The sequence below is a fragment of the Microcaecilia unicolor genome, chromosome 5, assembly GCF_901765095.1.
Source record: "Microcaecilia unicolor chromosome 5, aMicUni1.1, whole genome shotgun sequence".
NCBI lineage: Eukaryota > Metazoa > Chordata > Amphibia > Gymnophiona > Siphonopidae > Microcaecilia > Microcaecilia unicolor.
This window is the reverse complement of record NC_044035.1, coordinates 321,022,009-321,045,470: the sequence shown is the minus strand read 5'-3', so window position 1 is coordinate 321,045,470 and position 23,462 is coordinate 321,022,009. Positions and strand designations below refer to the sequence as shown.

At 44.4% G+C, this 23,462-nt stretch overlaps 2 protein-coding genes across 10 annotated transcripts in view; one reads left to right on the top strand and one right to left on the bottom strand.

The window, feature by feature from the left end:
- The window catches only part of RHPN2 (rhophilin Rho GTPase binding protein 2), a 114,307-nt gene extending 114,029 nt beyond the window's left edge, over positions 1–278 (top strand). Inside the window, 1 exon segment of the mRNA XM_030204425.1 lies at positions 1–278. Coding sequence (XP_030060285.1) covers positions 1–169 — 169 coding nt within the window. The 3' untranslated portion in view covers positions 170–278.
- Positions 279–11,562: 11,284 nt separating this feature from the next.
- Positions 11,563–23,462, bottom strand: part of FAAP24 (FA core complex associated protein 24) — a 32,517-nt gene continuing 20,617 nt past the window's right edge. For all 9 annotated transcript variants that reach the window (XM_030204414.1, XM_030204423.1, XM_030204422.1 and 6 more), the window contains 2 exons: positions 19,653–19,805; positions 11,563–13,377 (listed from right to left, as the gene is read on the bottom strand). In XM_030204414.1, the coding sequence (XP_030060274.1) occupies positions 13,129–13,377; positions 19,653–19,805 (402 nt within the window). In that variant the 3' untranslated portion in view covers positions 11,563–13,128. The remainder of the gene's footprint in view (positions 13,378–19,652; positions 19,806–23,462) is intronic.

Sequence of the window (23,462 nt, the reverse complement as noted above, 5' to 3'; positions counted from 1 at the left end):
AGACCAAAAAATCTCAAAGAAACTATCTTTTCTGAGTTGGGGATTTAAGAACAGACAGAAAGCAGCAAGCACCCTCTGCCTTCCCTCAGCTATCAACGGACAAACTCAGGCGGAAAAGAAATTGATGTCTCCTTTTACCGACTTGAACTATGATGGTGTATTGTACTGATATAGCTATGAAATCAGGTTCAGAATGTTTATTCTGTAACTGGATTTCTATGATTTTAGATACATTTGTGATCCCAATGCAGATGGAAATCCTCCATCAATCATTGTAGAAAAAAACTCTTTAGTGGGAACCTAACAAATCCAGGGCCCTGTTTACTAAGGTGCGTTAGTGATTTTAGCGCGCCTACATTTAGAGTGCGTGCTAACCATGTAGGCGCCTATAGGAATATTGTAGGCGCGTACATGGTTAATGCTCATACATGGTTAACATGCATTAAAAACTTTAATGCGTCTATAACGCTGCATACTAAACTGGGCCTCTAGAATCTGCAATAATTAATTTGAAGGAACCAAATATTCTGAAAGATTTTGTATTAAAAACTTTTTTTGAAACTCATGGCAACAGTTCTGCCTCTGAGTGTAATCAGAATTAAGCAGGCTGGATGCCTGATTTGGTTTTTATCTGCTGTCATTTATTATGCTACTATGTTACCATATTAATGTATCTAACAGGTACGAAATATGAAAGTGGTTTTTTTTTTTGTATGTCTAAATTTTACCTGAGAATGAAGTTAACATTGATTTGTAGGAGAATGTTCTGTATTATTTTTAAGTCTACTTATGAAATAGTGAAGCTGATATTGAATTATTATTCTATAATCCTTACTAACCAGGGAATTTTGCAGTGATACCCATGGATGAAACTTAACCAATTGGAGGCCCAAAATGTCTAGGCAAAAAGCTGGTCCTAGACAAAATTTAAAGATAAAAGATTATGATGTCAAAAGACAGGTGTGATTGAAACTTTCAATGGAATGACTATATCCAGGAAAAGTTGAACTCAGTTAATTTGTGGTAATAAGAGTGGTGAGGAAAAGGTCATGCTCAGGCCCTACCATTTTTTTAAAGTTGTAAATCTGAGTCCATAAGAAGGTTTGTAAGGATTAGAGAGGACAGAAGGTGTTTTTAATTTAATTGCCTTATCACCAGAGGGAACTAATTGCACTTTGTGATTACTTAAATTGCAGTTTGCTAACACAATAGTGTTAGATTGAGATGCTATCTACAGGGTAGATAATATGCTATTTGATACTCAAAATGTATTTTCAGTGTTTAAGGTAAAATATGGAATATGTAAATATATTTTCAAAAGTAGCAGTATAAAGTTTTCTTAAATGACACTGTGGATGTAAATACTTATTTAAGAAGGAAAAAACATATGCTGCAGTCAAGGTTTTAGGGCTTTTCACTAAAGTGTAAGTTTTTACACATGTGCACCATAAGTGCAGTAAGTGCAAAGCCTGTGCAGTAAATGTGCTCAGCATTTACCACCTAAGCCAGACTTATTACACAGGCATTGTACTACCTGCATGAGCAGATAGCATGGGTGCATTCATGCAATTTACCAATGCATGTAATGTAGTGCCAGACCAAAGTAAAACAAAATGATCTGCCAAGGTGACAGTAGCTCCCCCACCTCCCAAAACAATCAACCAGCAATACTGCAACTGATCATAACCCCCCCCCCCCCCCCCGTGCTCCCATTTCCCAACTTTCACACTGGAGGCAATGAGCCCCACCAAAGGAACACTCCTACACGCACACATTCCATGGTAATCCAGGAAGTAATTCTATAAAAGTCGGCTAAAGTTAGGTACTGGGATGATGCATGCTAAGGTAAAATTATGTATAATCATACCTGATAATTTTCTTTCCATTAATCATAGCTGATCAATCCATAGACTGGTGGGTTGTGTCCATCTACCAGCAGGTGGAGATAGAGAGCAAACTTTTGCCTCCCTATATGTGGTCATGTGCTGCCGGAAACTCCTCAGTATGTCGATATCAAAGCTCCATCCGCAGGACTCAGCACTTAGAGAATTACACCCACGAAGGGACACTCTGCCCAGCTCACCACCGCCGAAACGGGGGAGGGGAATTAACCCAGCTCATCCCCACACAAGTGGGGGAGGGGAATCCGTCCAGCTCATCCCCGCGGAGCGGGGGAGGGACACCACACCCGCCGATGCGGGGGGATCTGGCTTATCCTGCAACCGCAACCGCGGGAGGAGCTGACTGACCCTAACACCGCCGAAGCGGGAGGGGTACAAAGCTGCCCTACAGCCGCACGAAGCGGGAGGGAGTGCCGGCAGAATTTATGTCTCAATCCAGCCCCGTAAAACGGAGGGGAGAGGAATGCAGCAGCTCACTGTAACACAAACTCGTCTCAACTCTTGAAGAATCCAAGTGAAAGAACTTGAACACGAAGTCTTTCTGAAATAACTGAAGACTAACTTGAACCTGAAATGCAACCAGAATAAAAACAGAACAGATATCTGGGAGGGGCTATGGATTGATCAGCTATGATTAATGGAAAGAAATTATCAGGTATGATTATACATAATTTTACCTTCCATATCATCAAGCTGATCAATCCATAGACTGGTGGGATGTACCGAAGCAGTACTCACCCAGGGCGGGACATCGAAATCCCTGACCTCAACACTGAAGCTCCAAACCGGGCCTCCGCCCTTGCAGCCACAGTCAAACGGTAATGCTTGGAGAATGTATGAGCCGAAGCCCAAGTTGCCGCCTTGCATATCTCTTCCAAGGAGACGGATCCGGCCTCTGCCATCAAGGCCGCCTGAGCTCTCGTGGAGTGAGCCTTCAGCTGGATAGGCGGCACCTTCCCCGCGGCCACATAAGCCGCTGCAATGGCTTCCTTGACCCATCTTGCCACTGTAGGCTTAGCAGCCTGCAGACCCTTACGAGGACCTGCAAACAGGACAAACAGATGATCCGATTTCCGGAAATCATTGGTCACTTCCAAGTATCTGAAGATGACTCGTCTCACATCCAGATATTCAAGAGCGGAGTACTCCTCTGGGTAGTCCTCCCTACGAAAGGAAGGGAGACAGAGCTGCTGATTCACATGGAAGCGAGAAACAATCTTGGGCAGGAAGGAAGGCACTGTGCGAATAGTCACTCCTGCCTCAGTGAACTGCAGAAAAGGCTCTCGACATGAGAGCGCCTGGAGCTCGGAAACTCTTCTGGCTGAAGTGATAGCCACCAAAAAGACTGCTTTCAACGTCAGGTCTTTCAGAGATGCCCTCGACAAGGGTTCAAAAGGCGGCTTCTGCAATGCTCTTAGCACCAGGTTGAGATTCCACGCAGGCACCACTGAGTGCAGAGGAGGGCGCCGGTGATTAACTCCCTTGAGAAAGCGCACCACATCTGGCTGCGAAGCCAGGGAAGCACCCTTCAGGCGGCCCCTGAAGCAAGCCAGAGCCGCTACCTGGACTTTAAGGGAACTGAGCGACAGGCCTTTCTCCAGACCTTCTTGCAGGAACGCCAACACTGAAGAAATTGGAGCAGTGAAGGGAGAAAGTGAGCCTGCTTCACACCATGCTGCAAAGATACGCCAAACCCTGGCGTAAGCAGTAGAAGTAGAGCGTTTCCTCGCTCTCAGCATAGTGGCGATGACCTTGTCTGAGAAGCCCTTCTTCCTCAGACGCTGCCGCTCAATAGCCAGGCCGTAAGACCAAAGGGAGAGGGATCCTCCATCACCACGGGACCCTGATGTAACCGGCCCTGCTCCACTGACAGCCGCAGAGGATCGTCGACTGAGAGCCTGATCAAGTCCGCATACCAGGGACGTCTGGGCCAATCCGGACCCACCAGGATTACCCTGCCGGGATGCTTTGCCACCCGGTCTAGCACCCTGCCCAACATGGGCCAGGGCGGGAACACATAGAGGAGCTCTTGTGTCGGCCACTGTTGGAGAAGAGCATCTACTCCCAGGGATCGAGGGTCCCGTCCTCTGCTGAAAAAGCGCGGCACTTGGCAATTGGCCGATGACGCCATCAGATCTAGGCTCGGCTGGCCCCAGCGCTTCGTGATGTCCAAGAACGCCTGAGCAGATAGTTGCCACTCTCCGGACTCCACGGTATGGCGACTGAGAAAGTCCGCCTTGACATTCATGACTCCGGCAATGTGGGCCGCTGAAAGCTGCTCCAGGTTCGCTTCCGCCCACTGGCAAAGACTCATAGCCTCCTTGGCTAGAGGGGCGCTCTTGGTACCTCCCTGGCGGTTGATATAGGCCACAGCCGTGGCATTGTCCGACAGGACCCGTACAGGCTACAACACCAGTACCGGGATGAACTCCAATAACACCAACCGAATGGCTCTGAGTTCCAGGAGGTTGATAGACCACTTGCCTCTGCAGGAGACTAGAGCCCCTGCGCTGTCCTTCCCAAGCAGTGGGCTCCCCAGCCCATCAAAGAGGCGTCTGTCGTGACGACAATCCACTCCGGGGTCACCAGAGGCAATCCTGCAGACAACTTGTCTGTCTGCGTCCCACCAGCTCAGCGCCTTGCGCACTGCTGGGTCCACGGGAAGGCGCACAGCATAATCCTCCGACATCGGAGTCCAGCGCAGCAGCAGAGATAGCTGTAGTGGTCTCATATGAGCCCTGGCCCAGGGCACTACTTCCATCGTGGCCGTCATAGAGCCCAACAGCTGCACGTAGTTCCAAGCCCGAATAGGAGAGGCTACTAGGAACTAGTCCACCTGAGCCTGAAGCTTGACAATCCGATTGTCTGGCAGGAACACTCTGCCCACTTGGGTGTCGAATCGAACTCCCAGATACTCCAGGGACTGAGTCGGGCGCAGCTGGCTCTTCTTCCAGTTGATGATCCATCCCAGGGAGCTCACAAGAGCAACTACCCGGTCCATAGCTTTGCCGCACTCTGCATAAGAGGGGGCTCGGATCAACCAGTCGTCCAGATAAGGATGGACTTGTACTCCTTCCTTTAGCAGGAAGGCCGCTATGACCCCCATTACTTTGGAAAAGGTCCGCGGAGCAGTAGCCAACCCGAAAGGGAGGGCTCTGAACTGGAAGTGTCGTCTCAGGACTGTAAAACGCAGAAAGCGTTGGAGAGGAGGCCAGATGGGAATATGCAGGTATGCTTCCTTGATGTCCAAGGAAGCCAAGAACTCTCCTGCCTTCACTGCCGCTATAACAGAGCGGAGAGTCTCCATGCGAAAGTGCCTCACTTTCCAGGCCCGATTGACCCCTTTGAGGTCGAGGATAGGCCGGACAGAACCTCCTTTCTTTGGAACCACAAGTAAATGGAGTAACGTCCCTTGCCAATCTGATTTTTTGGCACCGGAACGACCGCACCCAGGCGGATCAGGTTGTCCAAGGTCTGCTGCACTGCCACAGCTTGACCGGAGACTTGCAGGGAGAGAGTACAAACCCGTCTCTTAAGGGTTGGCAGAACTCTAGCTTGTAGCCGTCTCTGATGACTTCCAGCACCCACGCGTCTGAAGTTATAGTGGTCCACTCGCCCAGAAACGAGGACAGCCGTCCTCCAATCTGCACTGGGGCGTGGACCAAGGCCCCGTCACTGGGTACGAGACCCTGGGGGAGGACCGGACGGAGCACCTCCGGGACGGCGGTCTCTGCGAAAGGAATGCTGCTTGGGGGAGAAATTCCTCTTGAAGGAAGAGGGGGCAGAGGAACCCGACTTGCCCGGGCGGTACCGACGGGCTTCCAGCAACCGTCCTCTGGAGGTACCGGGACGAGTACTAGCCCGAGCCCTGACCTCTGGTAATTTCTTGCCCTTAGACGTGCCGAGATCGGTCACGATTTTGTCCAGCTCGACCCCAAAGAGCAGCTTGCCTTTAAAAGGCAATCTAGCCAGGCGGGATTTAGAGGCGTGGTCAGCAGACCAATGTTTCAGCCAAAGCCACCGCCGCGCAGAGACTGTCTGAGCCATGCCTTTAGCTGAGGCTCTCAAGACATCATACAGCAAGTCTGCCAAATAGGCTAAGCCCGATTCCAGGGCCGGCCAATCAGCCCTCAAGGAAAGATCCGAGGGGGAAGCCCGCTGCACCATAGTCAGGCACGCCCTGGCCACATAGGAGCCGCAAACTGAGGCCTGCAAACTTAAAGCAGCTGCCTCAAAGGACGACCTTAAGGCCGCCTCCAATCTTCTGTCTTGGGCGTCCTTTAGGGCCGTGCCACCTTCCACCGGCAACGCCGTTTTCTTAGTCACCGCAGTGATTAAAGAATCCACGGTAGGCCACAGATAGGCCTCACGTTCACTCACAGCCAAAGGATAGAGGCGGGACATAGCCCTAGCCACTTTAAGGCTCGTTTCCGGGACATCCCATTGAGCCGCATTAAGGTGTGCATGGCATCATGCACGTGGAAGGATCTAGGCGGGCGCTTCGTCCCCAGCATAATGGCAGAGCCAACAGGGGCTGAGGGAGAGACGTCCTCCGGAGAGGAAATCTTCAAAGTGTCCATGGCCTGTAAAAACAGGTTGGGCAAATCCTCTGGGCTAAAAAGCCGCGCTGCAGAGGGGTCATCCGCTCCATCCGAGCGGGGATCTATCTCCTCCAAGGAATCCGCAAAGGACCGTTGGGAGACCTCAGACACGCTGCCCTCATCTACATCGGAGGAGACAAAGTCCTCCAAGGCCTGGAAATCAACCCGAGGGCGTTTACCTCTGGGAACCTCAACCTCTTTATCAGAAGAGGGAGCAGGGGCAGCGTTTTGCATGAGGAAAGCCTGATGCAGCAGCAAAAACAAACTCGGGGGAGAAACCCCCCAGACTGTGCACTTCCGCAGCCTGGGCAACAGCCCTAGACGCACTCTCAACCGGCGCTCGCAATAGCGGGGGAGAGACATGCTGCGCATCCAAAATGGCGTCCGGCGCGAAACTCCGCGAAGGAGCCGTGCGGAAGAACGGCGCTTAACTTTAGCCGCTTGTGCCGTCGCCCAAATTAAGGGCGTTCATGGCATTAATGTCTCCAACCTCAAGGGCGGCCCACGAAGAAGCCGTCCGAGCCGCGTGGCCGGCCAAGATGGCGGAGGCGAGGAGCGGGGGATGGGCGTTTATGGCGGGAAAAAACCGCCACGCCGGAGGAACGACCGGGACATTCATCGGTCACTAAACTGTCACCCATCAAGGGCGAATCAGGTTGTAAAACCCCCCGCATCCCCTCTAGAAGCGCTCCAGCGATCCGGGGAGCGACCCTTGCGCCCTCGCCCTCCGACGCCATATGCCACGAGGAGAAGAATCGGGGAACCCCCTGCCCGCTATAAAAAGGTAAAATTACCTGCTTGCCGCTCCGAGCTGTACGAACTGGTGTCCCAGTGAGTAGCTGCAATGAACGTTTAAAGAAACGTCGAATTAAACGCCTTTAAAGACGTTTAAAAATTTTTTTTTTTTTTTTTTAAACGGAGCCAGCGGGAGGGGGGAGAAAAGGAGGGACCTGGCACCACCAGGTTTGCACTTGCTCAAAAGAGCCCTCAACCCCAGGCCTCAACAAAACCTAAGGATTAGGCTTGGAGGCCTAGCCAGAGCTGCTGCTGTGTGTGACCACCACCTGCTGAGATAGAGAACATACTGAGGAGTTTCCGGCAGCACATGACCACATATAGGGAGGCAAAAGTTTGCTCTCTATCTCCACCTGCTGGTAGATGGACACAACCCACCAGTCTATGGATTGATCAGCTTGATGATATGGAAGTGTGAATTCTATATCGGTGCAAGTTGGCATTTATACACTTAAACATTAGGTGCAACCACTTGCACCATGTTAAAGGCTGATGTAAATGCTGTCAATTATGTGCTTAGTTCTTTTTTTGTCATCCTTAATCTTTTTGTAACACCAATTGTATCTTTCACCCTGGAATGGCGATGCCATAACAGGTCTTTGTAAGCCACATTGAGCCTGCAAATAGGTGGGAAAATGTGGGATACAAGTGCAATAAATAAAAATAAAATAAAAAATTAGTAAGTACTTGCATGTCCCTGTCCTGCCCCTCTCCCAGTTACATGTTATAGAATTTAGGCACTAAATAGCGCTAAATGCAGTTACACGCAGAACTGCAAATCAGTGCCAGTGAACTCCAGTTATCACCGATAATTGGTTGTTTGTGCCAATTATGTGCATAAGCTAACTGATAAGGCATACACACTTATTATTCTATAATCTATGCCCACAATTTTGCACACTAAACATAAAAATGTGCGTGCAAGATTAGAGAATTAGGGGGAAAGGGTACAGGATATCCACAAGGAATATGCGTGAGATAGGTTTGCATACAAAAGAGGCAATGCATGCAAATCTATCTTGCACATTTTCCCTGTGGCTATTCTGAAAACCCAACTGGCTGGGTGTGCCGAGGATGGGGTTGAAAACCACTACACATGGAATATAAGTGGCTGGGGTGGGAGTTCATTGCCTTGGGGCAGCAGGGCCTTCCACCAGGGGTAAAGCAGATCCTGGAAGGTTCAGGAGTGTCATCACTTTATGGGATGGAGCATCAGGAGTTATCCTTCCCAGGAACATGGCCATATTACTGGACTGCCAGTAGCACTGCTACACTTAAATGCTATTTCTTGAGGTATGTTAAGTGCCACCTTGCTATTTGCAAGTGTGACTGCTACTGCACAACACCAACTTATATGCTATGTGTCACACTTGGCCACGCCCCAATCAGTGGTCGTCGTACACCTATGAACTACCAAGTTAAACAGCGCAGATATTTATTTATTACTGCACAGACAGCTATTAGCGCAGATCTGTGCTAGCTACTCAACACAGCTTCATAAGAGTCCCTTTGTTCTGTCCCAGAATGATACTCATTGCTTTGGAATTAATATATCCTCAAAATGGCTGTATGTTGAGGATGAGCTGTTTTGTAAGTGGCAATCACCTTGGCCAAGATTTTCCATATGCACTTTGAACATGTAATAAGTGAGCTGCAGTATTGTGTTCCATTAACGGATGTACCTTTTATAGTTAGCTAATACAGTTTTATGTTGTAACTAGTTAATAAAGGTTTAGTATTAAAAAGTGCATAAAAATGTCATGGGCTGGTTTCTTTGTTCCTAGAAACATTTGCATTGAATAGGTACAGAGAAAAAAAGGTGGCAGTCAACACCAACAAAACAATGAACTTGGCCTAATGAACAAAATGTTTTTTTTAATGCAGCAACAATTTCTTCCAGATCGGTTGCAATTGGTGCTGAGATCTTGATGCTTATTTGCAACTCTCTGGGAACTTTTTCCTCTAATTTAATTGGCCTGTCTCCCCCCTGCTTAAGGGGTATTCTATAAACGGTGCAGTTTATAGAATTAACATTTAAGTGGAGCGGTTGCACGTAAATTTAGGCTGTGCCATTTGCACCAGTGAAAACATGGTGCAAATGCCCGTGCCTGAATTTACACGTGGAGCAACATTACTCTAATTACACACGTAGCTCAAAACCACACCCCTGATCTGCCCTGAAACCCATTTCCGTAACCCCTTGTTTGGGTCACACTTAATTTTGTGCATAATCCCCAATTAAATATAATTATTGCCAATAATAGCTTGTTATAAAGCTAATTATTGGCACCAGTTGGGGTATAGGTTCATTCAAACCAAAGTGCTATTGGGTGCTGGTTCGCTCAGCTTCACATAACCAAATTTGACCAATTTGTTGAACAGGATACAAGCCTTACAGACCTTGGAAAGCATGGATGTTGCCATTTGGTAATTGCTGTCGGATGTCCTAATTTTGGCCCCTTACTATTTGGATGTACAATCAGGATTCGGACTTTTCAAGCTGATGGATGTCCAATTGGGCATTTTGCGACATCCCTATGCTTTAAAACTAAGCTTTACAGCATGGTAGTGGTGGATGGTTAGAACATGGTTAAATCACTTTGTTGATGTATTAAGTGAATTGTGTTATATATATAGGGGGGAAAAAGTAAAAACCCCCCCCCCCCCCCCCCCCAGAATAAAGTAACTTAACAAATCATGGGATAGCTATTACAGGTTAGAAGATGGAATTTCCTAGAATGAGGGATTCTTAAGTTTTATAAATTGTAAATTTAGGTTTTATTTTACAGCTAATTAAATTTGCTGGGAGTAAACACTCTGTTCCAAAGCATAAGCACTAGTGTGGGATACTTTTTCAGTTAAGTTAAATATTCTGCTTATAATTCTGTCCCACACATTTTCAAACAAGTTTAGCCATCATTCTGTCCCAAAACTATTTTGAGAATAAGCACATCAGACCTTTTGGTTTCTGTAGTTTAGTACTGCCTTCAAGTCCCCAGCCCAGATGATCATATCATTTGTATGAGAAGGGGGGGGGGGGGGGACCTTACATTTTTAATTAGCTCAATCTCCTATAGTATTACAAAATGTTCTCCATTTCCCATAACCCCAGCATGCACAATTCTAGTCCTTCACCCTAAATGGCTACCAGGAGGATCAGAGCAGGATCAACCCATTGTAGGACCCCAAGCAAACAAGCATAGTGGCTTCTCATCATAATATAAACATTTTACAGCTCCCCCGAAAAGGGTCCTGTGTGGTTCTGACTGCAGCAGACAGCTGGAATATGAGGAAGCAACAGGCAAAAAGTGCTGCGCACCAACTTCACGACAGTGCAGAGGGGATGGGGTTATGGCCCCTTCCTTTCTGCTGGCAGATTATGACTAAAACGCAGCCTTGGCAGCCACTTGCTTACACAGCTGAGAGATTCCCTCCTGAACATTTGGATCCTATGCTTATGCCCAGTTTGTCCTGAGGAGAATGTGCCATGCAGTGCACAATGGCAGTTGGGCCAGTTTCAGTTCCAAGGGACCACACTTCTTTATCCCCTCCTGCCAACTACACAGCAGCAGTGAAAGAGCACTAGGATGATTAGTCTTAGGCCAAGACCTTAGGCTTAGGAAAAGGTTAGAGCGGATCTGTTTAAACAAAAACAAAAAACCCTTTTATTCATGTGGGGATGGGATGTTTTTCAGTTTTAACCTAAACAAAAATGCCCTTCCTTTAAATGAACCTTATCAACAGCCAAGCTCTAAAACTGGGTTTATTAAAAGTTTCCTCCAAAAACACAAAAAAAAGTTTATACTAATTTTAATCAACCACAAAACTTTATTTCATTCATTTAACGTCTAGGTTCTTCTGTTTGTTGGATTGACAACATTCCCAAAATTGTTGCCATTTAGGGACTCTCTTGCTAAGCTACACTAAGAAATGGGCTTAACACACCCTTCATGTGGGTTTTTCCCCACATGCTAGGCTAATTTCTTGCCTGCCTGTGAAAAACACTTTTTGCATTTGTTTCATTTATGGCCATGCACTAGTGTTACCATTAGCATGTGGCCATATTAAAAAACAAAAAAATTAACACACAGCAGCCCTTACTGCTAAGGGCTCCTACATTAACCCTACAGTAAGCAGTAAGGGCCCTGCTTACTAAGCTGCGCTAGAGGTGCATTAGCCTTTTTAGCTTGTGCTAAGCATGAGCATGTACTAACCATGCAGATGATGCCCATAATATTCCTATGGGTGTCTACAAGGTTGGCGCATGCTAATTTTTAGAATGCGTTAAAAACTCTAGTGCACCTTAGTAAACAAGGCCTTTGGAACTTAACAATGGTTACTGCTTCCACATCCACTCTGTATGCCCGACACGCCCCTCAAAAAAATTTAACAATATGCCTATACAAAAAGAAATGCAAGACACTTTAGTACATCCTGCATTAAGCCATTTTTGCTGCAAATACAGCTTTATTGTCCAGAAATAATTTCACACAACTGTTTGCTGCAGGTATCCACTACCATTTCTTCAAGTGCCTGCACAACCTAAGGTCTCCTGTTCTCAATTTATTATTCACCCTGTTCTTTATCTTCTGTTACAGTAACTCTCAAACAAATTCAATTTGATTACTACTACTATAAATCACTTCTATAGCGCTAGCATTCATTTTCTCTCTTATTGGATATTAATAACCAAAGATGCTTCATTTACCAGATTAGTACAAAGCTGTAAATTAGTTTAAATGCAAGCACCTTCTCCACTCTGATTACATATTCCTCACACAAAAACTTCTACAAAGCATTTAATTTCTACTCAGTCTGTACCATGGAGTTTTCCGATAGCAGCAACCTATTTGCAGCATACACAAGGTCCTTGATGTGCCCCAAAATGTTGCAAAAGTAAAAATTTATCTGCCTGTAATCTTCTACATGAAACTGGGGACTGAAAGCTACAACACCGTATTGTCTGTATCCACAAGAAAACAAACATATACTTCATATTGTATAATCCAGCCTTGTTTAAACACACACCATTGGTATTCCGAATGAATTTATCAGCACTAAGAAGCATATGACATACAGGCCAGGACCAATAAGAAACAATCTTCTTTTAAGTTATCAGCAATTTAGGCTTGCAAAACATGGGAGGTATCTGAAAATTGCTCACCTAAGTACATATGTGAGTGCTTTTCTTGCACATACTTTAGGAAAATGTCAAAAGAGAAACTATTCGAAAAATAGCAAGTGTAAAGTACACGCATTAAAAGCATTGACATTCTATGCACTTCTATAGGTATAGAGAAAGCAAAAATAAGCTCACATCTATTGTAAAGCAGCTAAAAATACCTGCACAATGGATTTCATATATATATTTTGAGCCATATGGGAGAACAACGTTCAGTCAGACCATCTTTCCCAATTACATACCTTTGAAAATTGCCCTCCCTATGGAAAAGCTGACAGCAGCCTGCACTCTGGAATAACCTCTCTTTATTTACTGTTGCTTTCAGGCAGCTCTGACCTTCACCCAAGGACTTTAGTGTTTAGCCAGGGAGAATAGAACTCACACTTACAAATCTATTTAATCACCTAAAATAAAGTTTCTAACCATGAGCTTGAAATAAATATAAAATGGCAAGGATGTTTTTCTTTTTCTGTATTAGTTCAAGAAATTGTGTTGTAAATATTCTTGTTTGTATGTTACATTATATCGTTCTTGATTATTGAACCTCAAACAGTAACAAAGTCCTCTAAAAAAAAAAAAAAAATGGCAAGGATGGTATTGCCATTTAGGTAAGAAAACATTGAACAGTTTGCATAAGTAACCCGGACTTTCACTTGGCTTGTGTTAAGAATGTATAAATTTGTTGGGCTAAAACTCGTCCCACCACCAGTTCAAGCTGTTGGATCGAAGCATTGCTAAGCTGGTAGATGTTTGGGAACTGCTGAAGAAGCTGTAATGCTTTAACTTTTCCAACTCCTGGAATTTGTTGCACAGTCTGAAGAACTGAAGTCTCCATCAGGTGAGAGCGTCTTTTGCGGAGAAAAGGATTACTCTCATGTTCCTTGCTTTGTTCACGAACCTAAAATATATAACAAAAAAGAAAAATCACAGCACCCTCTACTGGTAGTTTCTCTTTTTTGCATAGCATACCTTAACTCAAACTAGAAAAAAAAATTACTATTGAATTTCATGTGTAAGGTATCCATGTAAAATGAGAAGGAATGCTGATAGGAGTTGAGCTCCTTTGGTTGAAACAAAGAAAAATGACAGCACACAAAGTCCATCCAAACCTACCGTTAAGCTCTACAATCCCTTCCTCTCCCTCAGAGATCCGTGTTTGTCACATGCAACAGTACCTCAGACTGTGCTTGCTACTGTCTAGAAATTGCTAATACTTGAAACAGTTGTCAAGTTTCATTTATTATTTGATGTCCTGTCTTATAGAAAAACTGAAATTTAATAGGAAAAATAAGAAAAGCAGAGACTCACTGCAGATCCCTAGTCCACATGTGTACTGTCACAGAAACTCCCAAAGCCAGTAACTAGAACAAAACAATCAGATATAAATCCAAGATAAACCAAAGGCATCACAGACAGGTTTAAGACCACTCTTAAGACCTATCTAGTGACTGTTCTAAACAAAGTGGCAAAAGTTTTAAAGATATATTACATACACTTGTTAATTAATACGTGACTTCATGCATCTGTTTCTTTATCTCTTCCTTAATACTGCGTTTCACCCCAGCAAAAGGTAGCACTTACCTTCTATGCAAGGCTATACATAGACTTTCCTTAACTTCAATGAGTTTGTTATAGAGGCCTTAATCTTTCCTAAGGATTATAGTGTAAGAAACAGCTGTTGCCTGCTTCTATTGCAACTATGACTTGCATCTATAGCTTAACACACAGTAAAACAGTAAATGACAGAAGATAGACCTGCACAGTCCATCCAGTCTGACCAACAAGGCAGCCAGAGCCATCATGCCAACCACATATAAGCAGTTAAATATAGAAACATCCTATACTTTTATTGCTTAAAGACACTGAAGAAGAAATCAGTTCTTATCTGATAATTTTCTTTTGTCCCAACAGATCAATCCAGGACTTGTGGGTTATGTCGTCTACCAGGAGATAGAGGACTTAGAATTGAGTTGTGCCATAAAAAGCAGTGTACAGCTCTTCCAATTCAGTATTCTGATAACAAGGCAGCTAGGATGACATACCAAAAGTTTTAAAAAATGATCTGCAAGGTCTCCTTCCTTTTATATAAAGAATCATCAAAATGAGAAGCATGCAACCAAATAACAGAATTAGTGGCTACTAGAATCACAGGGCCCAGATAAAGGGCTATTCTGTGTAGAACCCTGCCTATCAGTATCCATAAAAAACATATCAAGAAGGAAATCTGGAGTCCACGGCTAAGGGAGAGCATCCAACCCCTGAGAACCAAACTTTTCTTCTGATGAAGAATTAGGAAAAAAATGGCACTGGCTTTTCTGGCCTTAAGGTCCAGGAGTAGTCATCTCCATCTCAAGGTTATGACAGAAAAGGCCAGATTGGAAAGTTCCCATTACCCTGGATCCAAGTTATTTTTGCCAAGACAATCTGCCTATGTATTCAAATTTCCCACTCTATGCGCTGCTGAGAGCACTTCAATATTCTTCTCCACCCAAAGGAGAAGGCGGACTTCCAATGCCAGCAGGACCCCGAGTGTCTTCCTGTTTATATAAGATACCACAGTGGTATTGTCTGACAGGAACTGGACAGGCCAATGATGAAGAACTGAGAAACTCTTCCAGAGCTTTGTGAATCGCTTTAAGCTCTAGACCATGGGTGGGCAACCTTGGTCCTCCAGGGTCAAAACCCAGTCGAGTTTTCAAGATTTCCTCAGAGAATATGCATGAGATCTATTTGTATAAAATGGAGGCAGTGCATGCAAACAGACCTCATCCATATGCATTGTGGAAATCCTGGAAACCCAACTGGATTGTAGCCCTCAAAGACCAAAGTTGTCCACCCTTGTTCTAGATGATTTAATGAACCAGGACTCTTTGGAAGGGGTCTACTTACTAATCCAACTTCATGTTTCTGCAGGATCACTGCCGGGACTGAGAAGACCTGATTTAACGTACACCCAAGTGGGAGGGGGAGATAATGGCTCTGGGAGGGGAGGAAAAAGAGAGAGGGAGAGAGAGAGATGCTGCACAACTGAAGGGAGGGAAGAAGAAAAAAAGGAGAGAGATTTCACCCTGAGCAGGGGTTACAGATGGAAGGAAGAGAGAAAAGATAAGTGACCTGGGGGTTGGAGAGAGGGAGGGAGATATTGGCCCTTTAATCATGCAACTAATCTCGATTAAAAATCTTACATCAAAATTCTGCCCTAGTTTGTAACCCTCTGATAATCTCTAAAACCCACTGATCCAATGTAATTTTGGTCCACTCTTCATAAAAACCTGACAGGTGACCACCTATGAGGAATTCCAGGGAGTAAACCTGCACACGTTCATTGGGAGGTGCAGACAACGTTTAACATCCTTAATGGCAGTCCTTCTCAAGGGATCGAAAGGTGCCTTTTGGAGCACCCTGGGCACCAAATTAGACTTCAAGCATGACACAAAATGCACAGAGGAGATTTAAGATGAATGACCTCCTTAAGAAAATGGACTATGTCCAAATGAGTGGCCAAGAAAATGTCCCACTTACCCCCGAATAGCAGGCCAAGGAAAATGTATGCCAACCCCTTTTTGAAACCGTCCTGCAAAAAGGCTAAGATGTGGGGCAAAGTAGACTTCAAAGTGGAAATGCCCGCTCCAAGCACCATGCCTCGAGCAGCCTCCAAACTCAAGCACATGCTGAAAATGTAGAACCCTTCTGCACCTGCAACAAGATGATGATCACATCCTTTCTTCCTTAGCTGTGACCTCTCAAGCACCAGGCTGTAAGACCAAACTGAGACGGACTGTCCATGAGAACAATGTTACAGTATCACAATCGAGAGGATCAGGGATGTTTTATCGTTTGATATTGGATCTCAACTGTTTCTTCACCTCTGTTTCATACAATCCTATGCTGATACAGTGCATGTGACTCCTGAGGCAGGCGGTTTGTTCCATGTCGAAACACTCCGTGTCAGGTCTTTGCTATGTGAGGTGCTTTGCCCATAAACAAGTTTATAACCTTTATTGGCTGCTGGAGGACTGTTTTTTCCTCCCCTGCTATTCTACTTTTTGCTCTTCTGTATATAGGGACTTTTTTCAAACTGGTGAAACAACTTCCATCCCTATATTTGGATCTACTCCAGTAAGTTCCGATATGCCTTTTTTTGAAGGGGAAGCTAATAGATCTTAATTGGAGGAAAGATCTCACTGGGCAATTGTAATACCTCCTGTATATAGTTCTTAAACATCTCTCTTGTTACAATAATTGAGCCTTGGGAAAATTCAAAAACCTAAGATTACAGGCATGTAAAGAGTTTTCAGTCAGTTCCCACTTATGATAATCCAAAGAACTCTTAATCTCAAATGTCTTTCTTTCAGATCTTTAATTTCATCTTCCAGACTTTTCATCTTTCCCCAAGAATCCAGTCACAATTGTGAGAAACTGTACAATCGTTTCTCCGCAGAGTGTAAGACGGAGTGGTTCTGCAACGGTCTCTTTAAAGAAGTTTCTTGAGCTGTTGTGCACAGGACTTGTATTTTGTGATCTGAGATTTTGTTTATAAATGTCAACCCATGATTTCACTTCATAGGTGATCTCAGTCATAAGACTCCTGATGTAAGCCGGTGGGCCGAAACACAACGTTGTATCGAGTTGTTGTTTATGTGATATTGTTTTATCATCATTTATTTGGAAATTATTAAATACATTTTATTTCAAAACTTCAGTTTGGTTCCAGTTTTTGGATAGCCTGGCTCATATTCCCACCTTTTTTATTTTCAGGTTCTATTATCAACCACTTTCTCTGCTTGCTCCGTCCTCTCAGTCTTATTCAGAGTGGTTATTGCCTCCCATATAGGAGTTAGTGTGATCTCAGGCGTAGCCTCCACAGCCATAGTTATCCCAAACTCCAGCATGGAATTACCATCAGCGGTTCCCAGCTGGAGTAAGTTCGCTGGCTCCATTCCCATTCCAGATTTATCCCCGCAGGGATGGGCAGCTCCAAACCTCATCAGAAGACCAGTCGCTTCCAAACAACTCCCCACATTCAAAGACGCAGTCACTCCTGGAGCGTCAGGTTTTCCTTCTGGGATCAGGGAGCTGTTCGGGCGGGCAGGTTCAGAAATATGCTCTCCTCAAGGCTCGCTTGCTCTCTCATCGTGGGCAGGGCAGCAAGGGCGCCTCCAAATCTCTCAGAGGGAACCACTGCATCCTCTGTCCAGCAACGAAGTCTGGACAGAGGATAGGGTACTAGGTAAGGAAACCCATATTTTCCCTCGCCTCTTAGGCATTTTTTAAAATTATTTGTACCCCGCGCTTTCCCACTCATAGCAGGCTCAATGCGGCTTAGGTACTTATTTGTACCTGGGGCAATGGAGGGTTAAGTGACTTGCCCAGAGTTACAAGGAGCTGCCTGTGCCTGCAGTGGGAATAGAACCCAGTTCCCCAGGTCCAAAGTCCACCACTCTAACCACTAGGCCACTCCTCCACAGGTAAAACAGCAAAAAATGGGAGTATTGTGTCAAACACTGTCAGCCATCTTGGATCCCGATACTTACCCTCATTTGTATTGGATTTTAATGTGGATATGATAATTCTACTTTGCTTATATCTTGTACGATGTCCACTCTTTAATTTGTTAACCCTTTTGTGGCTGAGTTTTCCTTTACAAAAGCAGAATAATTACATTAAATTCTGCCATGCAACTAGAACATAATGAGAGGCATTTTCAAAATAATGTCTAAGTCCAAAAAAACCCCTGTCCTGCTCATAACACCCACCTTGTAGCCATAATCAAAACAGGAAAAACGTCTAAAATTTCCTGTTTATGGCCTTGAGATGGACGTTTTTGCACTGAAAACATCAAAATGAATAGCCATTTTCTAAAATGAAATGTCCAACTTTTTGAATGATAAAAAAACAGGTCCATGAATGTCTGTCTGGCATGATTTTCAAAAATATGGCCACGCAGATGTCCCTACAGAATACAGTAGCTGCCTAGTGGTTAGTGAACTGTACACCAAGGGACACAGGTTCAAACCCCACTATAACTTTTTTTGTTATAAATGTGATCCCTTTAGGACCTGAAAAATACCTACTGCATCTGAATGCAAACCACTTCAACAGCCTTCAGGCTTGCTGGTGTCTTATATATTTGTTAGAATAAGTATTTTTCTGTTTCTGGAAGGTTCAGAATTATTAAAAGAACTGAAGTGAGACATGAACCTGGGCCCCTTGGTTCACAGATCACTGCACTAAACACTAGGCTACTTCTATGGCCTGCTTTATGCTTTGATTAGAATGGCCATAATATTTGCAGCTGACAGAGGCTGTTTTTCTATTCTGGTTTATTTTTCAGGGGAGAGGGGGGGGGGGGGGGTGGATAACAACCACTGGGGGATTAAGGAGAGGATCATGCCTTAATCCCTCCAGAGGTCAGCTGCTCAACTAGAGCAAATTGGACATGATTGAAACAGGTCTAGATAAGAGTCCTTTTTATTACATTTTAAAGACATTGACCTTTCTTCCCATTCAAAAATCTCTAATGGACGCCTTTATATTTGCACCCCTCCCTAGTCCCACCAAAAACATGCCCTCTTTGCTATTTGGATGAATTGCAGTGTGAATCATCCAAATTCTGACTTTCCAAAATCAGGATTTGGATGCTTTTAGCAGATGGCTGTTTTTGGATTTTTGTTTAGGCATTTTAAGATATCCATCTGCTTTGAAAATGAGCACCAGTATTTTCAAATGAAAAATATTTTCTTCTAAATAATGAAATTAAGAGATCCATTTTTAAAAGAAAAATTTTATGTGGATAGATCTGTGCACTTAGTTTTAGCTTAAAAACTGGCTGTTTGTCAAGCCCCAGTCAGCTGAGCCAATGAGGTCCCACAGGAGCTGCATCTTTTTCCAAACATAATTTATCATTGTTCAGTAATGTAGTTTTATACCTTGGCTATGTGACTCCTTTAAACTAGGATGTGCAAGAACTTCAGGCACAGTTAGATAATTAGGTTACAGATGAATGTGATGACCCCCAGCCCATGGGATTCATGGAAGCCCCCCCGCTATTTAGTCCGAATGAACTACAAATTCTGTAACAGTTTTCAAATATACTTTTCATGCCTTGAAATCTCTTCCAGAAACAAACTTCCACATAAGTATAGACTGTGTATATTACAAAAGGATACCTACTAACTGGATAATAAGTTGTGATGCTTCACTTTGGCTAGCAACTGGGAGTAATGTCATTCCAAGTTCCAGTACAATGAACTTCTGTATAGGAGGAAAGTACTGCTCACTCAGACGAGTTTTCTCTGTGATTACAATCCCGTGAAGATTGCTAGCCTTTCACCAGAGAAGAAGAGAAAAGATTTACAACCAAGTTAGTCTTCTCAGCGTTTTATATAAAAATATTAAAACACTTGTTACTAGCAATTTAGTTCTATTTTACCTCAACGCTACTAATATATATTAACAAAACTCTTAAAGCAAAGAGAACTTACAGAAATGCAACTGCGCTTATTTTGGAACACATTAAAAGCACCTATACAAATGAATAGGACGATTATGAATGCAAGACTAAGAAAAATTTGCCTAATATACCAATAAGCAGCCTAATGGTTAGTGCAGTAGCCTGAGAACTAAGGGAGCCAGTTCAATTCCTACTACAGCTCTGGGCAAGTCACTTAGGGGGTCTTTTAATAAAGCTTAGCTCAAGTTATCTGCAGGAATAAAATGGGACCTGCTGCACATAACTCGTAAAAGACCCCCTTAAATCCTTCCTTTCCCCGGGACCAAGGTAAGTACTGGTATATAATAATGTAAACCATTTTGACTGTAATCACAGAAAGTTAGTATAACAAATCCCATCTCCTTTTTCTTTCCTTTCCAAAAAGAAGGCTAACAGAGTAAGATACAAGCTTGAATTCAGACAGAAAAAAAAACACACGTGGTAATTTTATAAAGTGATTTTTATATGCCTAAATACACACATATAAAAGGTGAAATGTATTCTTACCTGCTAATTTCCTTTCCTTGAATCCTGCTAGACCAGTCCAGACAAGCAGGTGATGCTTCCCAACCAACAGAGGCAGAGAACCCTGAACTAAGCAACATCCTCACTAGCATAAGAAGTGGTGCAGCCCTGGAACTTGCCAGTACAAAATTGCCAACCCACACAACAAGGATTGAAAGAATGTTCCCAGGCTCTCCAAAGAAACACCAAGAGTCCAACTCAACTGCAGGAGGAAGCAGAGAAGAAAATTCTGAAACCTCAGTCTTCCTAGGCGAGTTCTAGAGTGGTGTAGGATGACTCAAGTAAAAGAAATTAGCAGGTAAGACCAAATTTCACTTTCCTTATCCTGCAAGACCAGTCCAAATAAGTGGGACAAACCAAAGTTTAAGCACCTTCAGTGGGAGATGCCATTTCCCATTACAGTCTATGGTGACATCCCTCTCAAACTTGTTGCAATACCCAACCATGGGAGTCATTGCACTGGATACACTACTGATTAACTCTGGGCTTTCCTAAAGGTAGCACTCATGTCATCATCAAGGGGAGCCTAGATTTGTCAAATCTCTTGAACCAACCTAGACACAGTCTAATAGCTCAGAGTCCCACTGGCATTGGCCTGGTGCCTTGCTCTGCTCCCCTGAGATCCACTGAACAAAGCGTCCAGAACGGCCTGTCTTAAGGGAAAGAGAAACCCAAAGCAATGCCAGATGCAAAGGCCACAAGATACCCAAGTTGCTGCTGGAAACTGTGGTTAAACCATGGGCAAGAAGACTAGGCTTGGGTGCCACATAGCCCAAGTACAGAGCCCTAAAGAAGAGGACTCTGAACAATGAGGGATTCTAGGAAGAGCAAACCAACATCCTTAAGACCATCTTAAGGGTCGAAGGCTGCACATTTCAACAATGGGAGATATCTCCAGTGCCATTAAACATCAACTATGGACACCCTACAGGAGAACAGAATAGCAGCAGGGTCCTATGGAGGAGCTGAGTAATGTTTGCGAGATCTGGTATAGTACTCCACAACCTATCCTCTGCAGCCAAATGACAGATAAATGTAAACAGAACATAAGGCCAGGACTTGAGCAAGCTTTTGCGCAGGAACTCCAGTGACTGGGACAACAGTTTGCAAACTTAGAGCTGTTGGCTAACTACATCAAAGCCAAGACCAGATATAGGACAGATGTAACTATATAACTGTTGTCAAGAAATTTAGAGATCTTCACAATCAATCCAAGGCCCACACCATAAGTGCAAACATCTAAGTCCATTAAAGGAGCCAGATTTCTCAACGAGCCCAACCCTCAGAAGGGTCACAAGCCCTCTGACTGGAGGTACTGAACCAGGGAGTAACAGACTTTCCTGGAAGCACTCTTTAAGCTTAAAAAAAAAAAAACCTACACACAACAAAAAAACAAAAACAAAAAACAAATTCAACTGCTGGACATCTGAAAACAACGCAATGGCTGACAATCTGGTAACCCTGTTTACCTTAACCTGAATGAAGTCTGAATTGGGGAAGCCTGAGCCCAAGGAATAACACACAGGTCCATCCTGGCACCCAAGACCTGCAGAAAAGATCAAACTCCCAGGGAGAAAGTGGAAATGGGCGATTTAGTCACAGGAGTGAGGCCTTCAGTCCTTGCCATCAAGACCACAACACATTCTTCTCAGGATGCCAGAAGTTTCCTCTAGGCTCTAACTAAATAAAACATGGAAAAGAAAATAAGATGATACCTTTTTTATTGGACACTAGTAAGAAAGGCCTGTTTCTGAGGCCAATGAAACGGGTGCTAGCAAGGCGCTTTCGTTCCCATCCCCCTCCCCTTGATGGTGGACTTACCCTCCATGCTTCAGGGTGGTCGTGGGCGACCCGCCCCGTGACACAGAGAGTGGCTGGCTGGCTCCCTCGCTGCCTGTGACGTACAGCCTGCCTGGCTCACTCCCTGCAATTGTCGTCGTGTAGTAGATCGATGTATGCCCCGCCCTCGCGTCAAATGTGATGACGTTGAGGGCGGAGCGATGCGATTGGTCAAGTGTCATAGCTCCGCCCTCAACGTCATCAGGTTTGACGCGAGGGCGGGGCAAATAGTAATGGGGCAAAATTCCGATCTCTGGCACCTCACAAACCGGAAGTTGGAGCTTCATTAGAATGTTGAGGTAGGCAATTATGTGCGGAAGGGGCGTGGCTGTGGGTGGGTCTATCAGTGAGAGTGGTGCATGAGTGAGTGAGTGAGTGGTGACAGCCTAAGTGCAGGGCTCCAGGGTTTCCCTGCCACAGAGTGAGCTTCAGAATGTTTGAGGTGAGAATTATTAATATAGATAACTTAATACATTTCTTGATTAGCTTTCGAAGGTTGCCCTTCTTCGTCAGAGAAGGGTAACCTTCGAAAGCTAATCAAGAAATGTATTAAGTTATGTTCAATAAAAAAAGGTATCATCTTATTTTCTTTTCCATGTTTTGTTTGATTTCTATTGATTAAAAGTGGACTAACACGGCTACCACACCTCTCTACTCTAGGCTCTAGAAATTAGTGAGGACTAAATTGTTTTAGTGAACAAAATGTCAACATAAGGGTTCTACGCCTGTCAAACCCGGGCAACAGCTGAAGTCTCCTGAGCCAACTCAACACAAAAGATAGCCCCACTTCACTATCCACTAATCAACAAATAACTAGGTCCATGGGTAGCCCAAGAGGAGCCTAAAGGTGACAGAGGTATATAGGATAAGAAATATGGGAATAGCTGGAGATACCCTTGGAGGGAAATCCCAGAGTGTTTTAATGGGTACCTACCTGAGAGGCTTGCCATGCTGCACAAGAACCTCCAGACTAGGTAGATCCAGTGGCTTCTCGTCAGCCTAACGTTGTCCCTCAAATCCTACAGTAAGGATGAAGAAGATCCCCTTGAGTGGTGTCCAGTCCCCCTCCCTCAAAAGAGACGTGCTAAATGCTTTCATGGAGAAGTACTGCCCAAACACAGCAGTTT